The sequence below is a fragment of the Olea europaea genome, chromosome 6 (genome assembly GCF_002742605.1).
Source record: "Olea europaea var. sylvestris chromosome 6, O_europaea_v1, whole genome shotgun sequence".
Lineage (NCBI taxonomy): Eukaryota > Viridiplantae > Streptophyta > Magnoliopsida > Lamiales > Oleaceae > Olea > Olea europaea.
In genome coordinates, this window is record NC_036242.1 from 1,924,998 (window position 1) to 1,936,759 (window position 11,762).

Here is an 11,762-nt window from a genome sequence, read left to right on the forward strand (position 1 = left end):
AGGGCATTGCTTCCGCTCGTAAGAGGTCTTTCCGATCGAGATGTTTGCAAAAGTAAGCCTACAACTAGGCAGCCAATAGTTGGGCCCCGTTCCAAATATCTGAAGCTATTTATTTTATAGAGGGGCATCTTCAAATGATCCATTACCTAGAAAGAGTGGAGACATTAGCCCAGAGTGAGGGTCACAGATTTAAGAATGGCAAGAAAAGGAAAGCATTTTTAATCCAGAGATTGAGCAATTACCAACGAGCTAATTCGTTCAGAACTCTATTAACTCCTTCTATAGATAAGGCAGATGACAATCTCTGCTTTAAAAGCTTGCACACTGCTCGAGCGACCAGTTAGCAGTAGGCTAGCAAAAGTCCGACGATTTTTCTTCCCGATCCATAATTTTGATCTCTTCAAAACCACTTCAACTAGGACTCCAAATCACGCAAACCTAGACTGAATTTGGGTCACAAACCTAATAAAAATGATGGTGGATTAAAATAGAGATGGAAATGGATCCATATATTTCACAATTAAATCAGAAAATCACGGTCCATTGAAAATAAATATTCCGCTCAAAAGCTTCCCATCGAAAACACAAAAAAAGAAAAAGAAAAATTAAAACAATAGCACTGAATTCAGTGATACTTTAATCTTATGGATAAAGATCCTTTTTTGTATTTTATATAAGAATAAAACCCACCTGTACTTATATAATTCGCTTTTTTGGTAGTATAACGTAAAAGAAAAACTTATGATTGAGTTCTTAGTTAAATAAGACATAATTTTTTAACTAAATCAAAAGTTCTTATTAGATTACTTTAAATTATTTTCTTCTCATAGAAAAAAAATTGAATCATTCCTTACAATTCAGACATTTCGAGCCCATGGAAAAGGAAAATTTTCAACAAATACCTTACGTGTGGGGGTTATAATTTTTTTTTTTTTTTTTTTTTTTCTTTTTTTTTTTTTTTTTGGCCAATAATCATCTTATTATTTGTGGGGCACAGCATTAGCAAGAAGTAATTATGATTTTAACTATTACTCAAAAATAGTAATAATGATATCGATCATACATTATTGATTAATCATTTTGTGGGACATGTTGCTCTACGTGTTAGAACATCAATTGGAATATCCCTTTATAGTGAAAATTTAGTGAATACGTGTTGGACTGATTGTATTTTAATTTTTATATCATGTGGTAATTGCAAGGATTTCCCTTTTTTCTTAGTAGTTTCCTTCTGTCACTAAAGGAAGAATAATTCTATTCATAAGAAGCGATTACAGTAGTCATCCTATGTGTTAGCTTGTTATTCAATGCATTTATTTTTGTAATCCTACTGTCTTAAACGACAAGTCAATATCTCAAATAACAAGCCGTCATATAGAATAATTACTGTAATCGTTCGTTATGAGTAAAATTACAACACATGACCGAGGAAATCATACTCGTACAATGTCCATCTGCATGATAACGTCCATTTTCTTCTTACTTTAGAACATATATACACCAGTTAAAACATGCATATCAATCCAATTCATACCCTACTATCTGACAATGTCAAGTTGATCCCTCTTTCTCTCTCTTGATGAAGAAAAAAAATTTATTACAACTCACGGGCAAGCTCTTTCAGATTTTTTAATGTTCAAAAAAGAGTATCCACAAAACCTATATTTATATATAGAACAAGCCAAACAAGAGCATAAAAACATCTTGACACACCTCAGTACAAGTTGTGGTGGAGATCCATTTTCTTTCACCCAAAAACAGCGACAAAATTCAAATTAATATATTCTACACTTATTGTTATCTGTTCAGTCTTTTCACTGGAAGGAAGAAAGAATTTGCCGGCTGGAAGTAAGGAAATTAACTGCAACTCTGCATGCTAAAGAATTGAATCTATACGCATCAAACTCTGGATTCATGCTTGCTGTGTCACCTTTGAGGAACACCAACAATGAAAGGGAAAGTGAGATGGAGGCTTTCTCCATGGGAGGTGATGAATTCCCTGATATTTCCAGTGGGAGTTTACTTGACAGTATTGATTTTGATGATCTTTTTGTTGGGATCAACGATGGAGATTTGTTGCCTGATCTGGAGATGGACCCTGAAATTCTTGCTGAATTTTCACTTAGTAGTGGGGAAGAATCGGAGATTAATACATCAACTCCTGTATCAGTGTCAGTTGAGAAAGTAGATGAGGGTGGGGTCGAAAAATCAGCCTCGGATACTGGTTCGGAGTCGAGCTTGATTATTGAAAAGGAATCTGTGAGTAAGAGAGAAGAATCAGCTGTAGTTAATCAATCTCACAAGGAAGCTGATAAACGAGGAAAATCCTCGGCACAATCGAAAAATCAACCGGGCAAGAGGAAGGTGAAGGTAGTTAAGAATACTATATCCAATAGTTTTAGGGTTAGGTTTTATGTGTCAATTTACTAAAGTCACTTTTTGCATCAATAGCTAAATGGAATTTAAATCTCTTTCATACTTATAGTTTTCACAAGCTTCATGGGAAGAAACCCTCACGAGAATCAGCTTTTACCTAACCCAGTCCTCAAGGGTGGATTCAATTTTCTAGGTTTGGTGAAAATTGGATAAATAGATCATTGTAATTCTTCCGATGTCATTTTAAGTACCTTTTTGTGAGTGATAGACAAAGTTTATGGCTTTTTATATGTATATGAATTTAGCTCGTATTTCAAGAAAAGATGAAGTGTTTTCTTGAACGGCGTGTAGGTGGATTGGACACCAGAGCTACACAGGCGTTTTGTGCAAGCAGTGGAGCAACTGGGTGTGGATAAGGCTGTGCCTTCAAGGATTTTGGAGCTTATGGGGATTGATTGTCTCACTCGCCATAACATTGCCAGCCATCTTCAGGTATTCATGTGAATCTACATACTTTAATTTCCTCTCATGTTTATGCTTAAGATTTGTTCGTTTCTTATTCTTCTTATTTTCGGTTTTCTTTTGCATATGGTATTGAAAGTCTTCATCAAATCGATATCGCTTTTGTTGAAGGGCTAGATCTAATTATAGGGCATGGTGATTATGCATAAATTAGCTCTATTTTGCATTGAAATTTTTAACAATTTTCAACACATCTATACAGTATCCAAGAATTGAAATGTACCAGACGTTGAAATAACATAGAGAAGTTTGGCATTGTATGTTACATTTCTTGTCCTTTTAACTATTTGTCTCGAAGTGGAAAGGTAATTGGCTCAATGAAAACTTGTCCAATTTCATCTCATAATAACATAATTATTTTCAAGATTGAATATTCTAAGGCCATGTTTGAGCCACATTCTTTTCAAAAAATACATTTTTTTAAAGAGTGATTTGACATCATTTCAATCACATATTCTTCAATAAAATAATATTACATGTAAATTCAAAACTTTTCCTCATTTTAATTACACATTCTACATCAATCTCTTATTCCAAAATATATTCTTTCAAAATAATGTGGCTCAAACACACTTAGAAAAAATAGATGTCACCTGATATTTGAAAATTTGTGCTTCACTTGTACTGGTAATGTCAAAACTCCCACAAATCAAGAATGTGGTATGTGGATTCTCTCAAATGAAGAAATAAAATTTTGACATATGATAAGTGGGATTAGTTCAAATAGCCACTTTATCATGTATAATAATGCCGGATTCCAATTATTTTAGAACAATTAATTGAACAAAAACAGTCTTGATTGCATAAGCTGAAAGTAATTTTCTTTGAATTACGCAGAAATATCGATCACATCGGAAACATTTGTTGGCTCGAGAAGCGGAAGCGGCAAGTTGGAGCCAGAGGCGGCAAATGTACGGAACCACCGCCGGCAGAGTCGGGAAGAGAGATGTGAACCCTTGGCTTGCACCCACCATGGGATTCCCTCCAATTACACCAACGCCACATTTTAGACCTTTGCATGTATGGGGTCACCCCTCGGTCGACCATTCCATGATGAACACGTGGCCTAAACATTTAGGACCTTCGCCTCCGCCTCCAACCCCACTGCCAGCTTGGGTACCAGTTCAACCACCTCATGCACCGCTGCCGCCAGCTGCAGACCCTTTTTGGCATTCCCACCACCATCGTGTAAGTGCATAAGACACACAGATCTTCGAATTAAGTAATAATAGCATGACACTTATAATAAATTTTTTTACTAACAAGTAGGAAACTTATGAGAAGTTACAATGCCCATCACGGATAGTGCACCTACACACCTTCATCGCCCTCTATAATGGCATTTTATTTTATTTATTGTCTTTATGTGTAGATTCCAACACCAGGAACGCCTTGTTTTCCACCACATATGCGACCTGCGGTAATAATTCAATCTTTAGTACTCTTTTGTAGTGTTTTTCATCTGCACTTGGTTTTGGAGTTTACTAACTACAATGAATTAATGATAGCAGAGATTTCCGAGTACACCGGTCCCCGGCATCCCACCACCTGCAATGTACAAAATAGACCCCGGTGTAGGTGTCCCGCCTGTACCCTCTGGACAAATACTGCATCAGCTTCCGTTGGATTTTCACCCTGTGAGGCTTCTTTCCCTTTGTTTCCATTGGATTCTTAAAGTGAATCATTAGGTGATTTATATTATGAATTTTCTTATTAATTTTTTTCACTTGAATTTTGTAACAGTCAAAGGAGAGTATAGATGCAGCCATTGGAGATGCTTTATCAAAGCCATGGCTGCCACTTCCACTTGGATTGAAGCCTCCATCCACTGATAGTGTTATGGTGGAACTGCAACATCAAGGAATATCAAAAATACCTCCATCTTGTGCTTGAATTCTCCATCGGCTTCAGTTTGGAGTTTTTTCAAGCCAAAGACATATATATCAAACCCCTCAATTTGACGACATTTCCAGCACAAATCAGTGAAACTAATCGTTTAATTTTTCTAGGTTTTTTTCCCCTTTTTTTGTGTACTGTTCTTGCTTTCTTGTATGCAAGAACAATGCATATTATCAAACATGGGACATTAATTTTTGTAATGCTAATTATCATATGTATGAGAGTGTTTTCATGGCAGGAACCTTGAATCCTTGCTAATTGTAACCTCTGCCTTTTCAGATGTCCCTTCACGATATTCATGGTACCATTGCATTCATAGTTACAAGAGTGGATTCTGACTATATATTAACTCGGCCAAATCACCGATTATCAAGTTCACGAATACTTTAAACCATGTACACGAGAACTAAGTACAAAATTATAAGATATTTCATTTGACAATGTAGAGATTGATCTTACAGACCAACTTCTGATTATTGAAGAATTACAAGCCTTGAGAAGCATCAAAATAATATAATTTTGTTATGAAAAGAGAGAAAAAGAGAAGAGGAATATAAGTCAATCAACTTGTGTGTATTTTATTAAGAATTAAAATCCTAGATTTATAGGTAAGAATCAAGGATACAACAATAATAATTTTTAAGGCTGAAGGAGTAAAATTGTCATTTATTAATAAACTTAACACTTACAACATTCCCCTTGAATGATACATTACAAAATATTTGTCTCCTTAGAACCTTATTTGATAAAAATTTAATGGGACAAAAAAATCAAACGAATGAAAAAAAATATAGTTATTTTTGGAGTATTAAAAATAAATGCTGCCTCATTAAAACCTTACTAGAAAAATTCAGTAAGATAAAATCTAAACGAAAGAAAAAGAGTACAACTACTCTCTTGGATGTTGATCACTGAAAATCTTTGAGTCGACGTATTCCAATCTCATGAATAAAATTTTTTATTGTAGATGTCGACAATAATTTTGTGAATAAATCGGTAATATTGTCACTTGAGTGAATTTGTTGGATATCGAAGTCACCATTCTTTTAAAACTAATATGCATAAAAGAATTTTGAAGAAATATTCATCATCTTGTCAAATCAATAAGATAACCTGTATCAATATATAAAATAATCTCAAATCAATAGTACCTTTCAAATAACGAAAAGTATGTTTAACATTATTCCAATGTTTTTTGAGTTGGTGTACAGCTATATTTTGCAAGGATATTTACAAAAAAAAAAAAAAAAACCTTGTTGGATCGAGTGCAGTTTCCAAGTTAATTTTCCAATTGTAATAAGATATGGTACTTTAGGACCAAGAAACTTTTATCCATCTTTAAGGGGATGAAATGAATTTTTTCACATCAATTGATCGAACAACCATATGTAATGCCAATTGATGTGCATTATCCATATAAAAATATTTTAAACTTTTTCTTTTATATAGATTGACGAACAAATAATCCTTCCGCGAATTGTTCAATCTGCAACTCGAGACAAAATATAATTTTTCCCAAATCTTTTATCTCAAATTTATTTTTCAAATAATTTGCAATTTTGTTGAGCGCTTTAAGTATTCAAATTAAATTTAAATTATCAACGTAAACTGTTACAAAAAAAATATTTACTAAAGCGATTATACCCTATGCGTTCAGATTGTTTCAATCTATATAATGATCTTTGTAATGTAGTTGGAAATATAGGAATTTTTATATGTATGTCACTATCAACTGAACCATACGAATAAGTAATTACTACTTCCATAAAGCAGATACCGAGCCTTTAAAACACGGTCAAACAAATTAAAAGTCTAAAAGTAATGGTGTCCGTTACGGGAGAATATATTTCGTCATAATCAATTTCAAGTTTTTGTGAGAAGCCTTGAGCTATGAATCGAGCTTTATATCTTATAATTTCATTATTTTCAGTTCTCTTTCGTACAAAAATTTATTTGTATCCTACAGGTATTACATTTTCAGGTGTTCAAACTATAATTCCAAATACTTTTCGTTTATCTAAGAAATTCAATTCCGCCAAAATAGCTTCTTTCCACTTTGGTCAATCATTTTTACATTAGCAGTCTTTAACACACTATGGTTGAGGATCCTCATTTGGCATAATATTAAGAGCCAAGTTAAATGCGAAAACATTGTTTATAACAATATCATTTCGTTCCCATAATTTTTAAGATAACATGTAATTTATTGAATCTTATTATTTTCGGACGCTTGTAATTCTTCAGGAACCATATTTTTAATATTTGATTGATCAATCTTGTCTAATGTTTTTTACCCCTTTTTTGAGGTATAGAGTCTTTTGAATCGACTGATCGACTACACTTCTGACATATTTTAGATTCATTTGCTATAGCAGATTATCCTTCGAGTACATCAATTTTTGCTAGAATATTTTCTGCTAGTATATATGACGTTGTCATCTTTCTTGTGTCAACAAAAATATTAGGTAATTGATTTGCAATTTTTTGCAAATGAATGATTTTTTCGATCTTTTGTTCACATTGATTACTATGTGGATCAAAATGAGATAGAGCTATTTCATTTCAATAAATTTTATCTAGTTTTTCAGAATTCAGTTTTTTCACTCCTAAGATTGAAAAAGGCATTTCATCAAAATAACAATCTGCAAAACGTACGGTAAATAAATCACTCGTTAAAGATTTAAGATGCCTAATAATAAATGGTAAACCAAAATTCATGTAAATCCCAAATCTTCATTGGAAACCAATTTTAGTACGTTGTGGGGGTGAAATACGGATTTCGACAGCACAATCAAAAGCTCGTAGTGAGAAATATTTGATTTATGACCAAATTCAACTGTAGAGATAAATATTGATAATAGACAATTGGTCTGATACGAACCAATGACACAACATATAATAAGGCATGACCCTAAGTAGATGTTGAGAGTTTTATTTTCATAAGTATTAGTCTATCAATAAATTGTAGACATTTAATAAATGATTTCGTTAAACCATTTTGTGTATGGATTTGCGCAACTGAATGCTCAACAACAATCCCAATTGACATACAATAATCATCAAACGCTTGTAGTCAAAATTAACCAACATTGTTGATGCTAAGACACAAGATATCAATCCCACATATTGTGCAACGTAATATGCAGACTATAATTGTTAAGGTACAGGAAATGGCTGATATCTTGACTGTGCATAATGTCTTGGTTGTAATGGCTGACATTTAGGCTGTAATATTGTCCTGTAATCTTGTCTATCCTTCTGTATGTAACTGTAAAGTTATTATATATACATCGGCAATATACACAGTTTTGGTATCCTGCCAAAACAACTTTTAGCATTTGTTTATCTTTCATGGTATTAGAGCTATAGAGCTTACGCTAAACAATTCTATTTCCGCTTTATTAACATGGCTAAGTTTGCTTCTTCCTCCTCATCCAATTTTTCATTCACCAATCCCACGCAACTTGTCTCGATCAAACTTGATGAGACAAACTATCTTGCATGGATTTCTTAGTTTAAACCTATCCTGAAGAGTCACAACCTACTGGGCTTTATTGATGGCTCTTTATCTTGTCCTCCCATGTATGTTGATGACGCTACTAAGAAAAATGGGACAGTGAATCCAGCATATACTATTTGGCATAACCGTGATCAACTTTTACTGAGTTGGATCATCTCCTCTATCTCTCCTTCACTGGTGGCATCTCTTTATGGTCTGGATACATCCTACTTAGCATGACAGTCTCTTGCAGCTCGTTATGTATCCCAGTCCAAATCTCGAGTCTCAAACCTGAAGCGTCAATTGCAGAACCTACAACAGGGCTCTATGACCTGTGCTTCGTACCTCTCTGAAGCCAAGTCCTTGGCTGACCAACTCTCTGCTGTCGGGAATTCAGTAGATGACGATGATCTCATCTCATTCATCATGGGTGGCCTTCATTCCAATTACACCCAATTCATCACCTCCTACTCATTTCATACAAGAGATTCATCTATGTCCTTCTTTGATTTTAGGTCTGAGCTCTTGAATCATGAAATTTTATTTAATCGGCATATCCATGTTAATCCTACACTAGAAACTTCCACCTTTGCTCTTTACACCAATAAAACACGGCATCAACATGTGAGGCACAAGTTGCCATTTTCAGTCTCCTCAAGTGCCAACAATGCTAAGCCACATCATCGTCCTAAACCCTTAGCTTCTTCCATTCCCAAAGAAAGGTACTAATTCTTTCTCACAACCTGGTAGCCGCTCACCATGCCAGATTTGCAAGGGCACTAACCATCAGGCTCTGGATTGCTTTTGGCGTATGGATTTTTCTTACCGAGGCCGTCATCCTCCTACAGATTTGGCTGCTATGGTTGCTGATATTAATGCTGACTTCTTGAATACTCAGTGGCTTGCGGATAGTGGTGCTAATGCACATGTGCCACGCATTTTTATGTAACGTGGTTTAACCGCAAGTGTACGGTGTCAAGTTTTGTAATATAGTATTGAAGTAAGAGTGTCGAACCCACAGGGATTGTATTTAATTTTCACTAAGTACTATAATTATGCAATTTCTACTTTATTTAGATGAATGTATAATTAAATTGATGTTTTATGAATGAACGATTTAAACTAAACTAACGTGATTGGATGTGACATATTTGGGGAATACAAATTATCAAATTAGAAGGCCTAGGGATTGATTTCATCCAATGTTAAATTATGATTCAACGAATTCAAATTATTCCAATTAATTTTCTCATATTTAAAAGCAAGAATCATAATGTATTTCTAACCCCCTCTCTCGAGCACCGATTAGAAATTAATCCTAGATCCCAATTCTAACATCTCTGTTCAAAATTGAAAATCAAGAATTTAATAAAGGTCCGATTCTTTTATGGAGTAAGCTTCACAGATTTATACTTTCTCTCGAAACCTATAAATTCTATGTTATATCACTCTTATGATCACGCCTAAATTTCCACTCTCTCGAGCACCGAAATTGACTAGCATCAAATCATCCAATTGTTGATCAGGCAATTGAAAGTATTAAAATCATGATACAATTAAATATATGCAGGAAAATCAAAGAAATAATTATAAAATCATCAAACCATAATCTTGATTCGGCTATATCAAACCCTTAGATAAATTGTTTAATTCATGGTATAATAAATGAAAATCATACAAATTATAATAAACAACATAAGGGAAAAGATAGAAAAAACTAGTCTTTTGGGTAGATCTTCAATCTTCTTCCTTGATGGTGTTCCTCCTTTCTTTTGATATCTTCAATTTTTGTCTCCTTTAAATTGTGTGATTGAATTCTTCAATCTTGCCCCCTTCCATCCTTTTTGAAAAATATTCTTTTTAAATGGTATTTATAGTATCTTGAAGTTATTGGACAAATTAGGGTTGAGTTGGGCCAAGAAAAGATTCCATAAATATAAAATCTGGTCTTTCGCACAGGCAGCGCCTCGGCGCCCAAGATGGGTGCTGCAGCGTCGCGTTCACTGTTGTTTTTAGCATTATTATAATAAACAACATAAGGGAAAAGATAGAAAAAACTAGTCTTTTGGGTAGATCTTCAATCTTCTTCCTTGATGGTGTTCCTACTTTCTTTTGATATCTTCAATTTTTGTCTCCTTTAAATTGTGTGGTTGAATTCTTCAATCTTGCCCCCTTCCATCCTTTTTGAAAATAGGTCTTTTTAAATGGTATTTATAGTATCTTGAAGTTATTGGACAAATTAGGGTTGAGTTGGGCCAAGAAAAGATTCCATAAATATAAAATCTGGTTTTTCGCACAGGCAGCGCCTCGGCGCCCAAGATGGGTGCTGCAGCGTCGCGTTCACTGTTGTTTTTAGCATCTTGGGCGTTGCGGTGCCCAATATGGGCGCCACGGCACCCACTTCGAGTGGAAAATGCAGTTTTCGCCTCTTTTAGTATTTTTGTCATAACTTCTTCGTCCGATATTCGATTGAGGTGATTCAAGATGCGTTGGAAAGGTAACTCAAAGAGCTATAATTATTCAAACATCATTTTCCAATTCGATCATTTTCTATGTCATAAATAGGTGTCAATATGAGGCTGAAATTCTGCAGCGTAACTTTTCGATTGGAAATTGATTCGTGATCACATTTTACATAAATTTGATCCCTTTGACATCTTTCCTCATCCAATTGACTCCTAACACTCTTGGATCTTCATGGCAAGGTTTGATACAAGTTTGGATTATTTATATTTTAGTCTCCGAACTATGGATCTCTTACAATTTGGCCCATTCTCTCCAATTTTGCTAACTTTTGCTTAATTCCTCCAATTTCATCAATCTACATCACAACATCAAAATACACATTAAAACGTTCTAAAACACTCTCAAGAGTAGCAAAATAACAAATAAGGTGGCATAAATATCATGAGTGTAGAGCACTCATCAACATGTAACCAATAATGCTACAAATCTTGATTCCAAGCATAAGTTTGATGGTAATGAGACTGTTGGTGTAGGTAATGGTACAGGTATCTCTATTAAATATACTGGTTCTTCCATTGTCCACTCTAATAATAACCAATTCTTACTTGATAATGTTATTCACTGTCCTCAAGCTGCAACTAACTTGCTTTCCATCAACAAATTTTATGTCGATAATGATGTTACATTTCTTCTCACTAGTGATGCTTATTATATTCAGGACAACCAGACGAGGATCACGCTTCTTCAGGGGCCAAGTGAAAATGGCCTGTATCCCATCAATCTGTCCAACTTATCACACAATAAGCGTAGAGGATTAACTACATTTAGGGAATAAAGGCATCTAGCTCTCTTTGGCACCATCGTTTAGGTCATCCATCCGAATCTATTTTACGTCATATTTTACATTATAATAATTTGTCTCTTGATGGTTCTGTGAGAAAGGGCGTTGTAGGTGAATCTTGCCAACTTGGCAAATCTATACAACACCCATATCCTTCAT

At 34.4% G+C, this 11,762-nt stretch overlaps 1 protein-coding gene across 3 annotated transcripts; it reads left to right on the forward strand.

The window, feature by feature from the left end:
* Positions 1–1,572: 1,572 nt before the first annotated feature.
* LOC111395459 (probable transcription factor GLK1) lies at positions 1,573–5,081 on the forward strand. Of its 3 annotated transcripts, none has more exons than XM_023021462.1 (6): positions 1,573–2,364; positions 2,728–2,868; positions 3,736–4,086; positions 4,271–4,318; positions 4,407–4,535; positions 4,642–5,081. In XM_023021462.1, exons 1-6 carry the CDS (start codon positions 1,915–1,917, stop codon positions 4,789–4,791), a joined length of 1,269 nt encoding a protein of 422 aa, XP_022877230.1. In that variant the 5' UTR covers positions 1,573–1,914; the 3' UTR covers positions 4,792–5,081. The 3 variants fall into 3 exon arrangements, with proteins under 3 accessions (XP_022877230.1, XP_022877228.1, XP_022877229.1); XM_023021460.1 differs by having other exon boundaries at positions 1,583–2,370; XM_023021461.1 differs by having other exon boundaries at positions 1,593–2,370; positions 4,410–4,535.
* Positions 5,082–11,762: the final 6,681 nt, after the last annotated feature.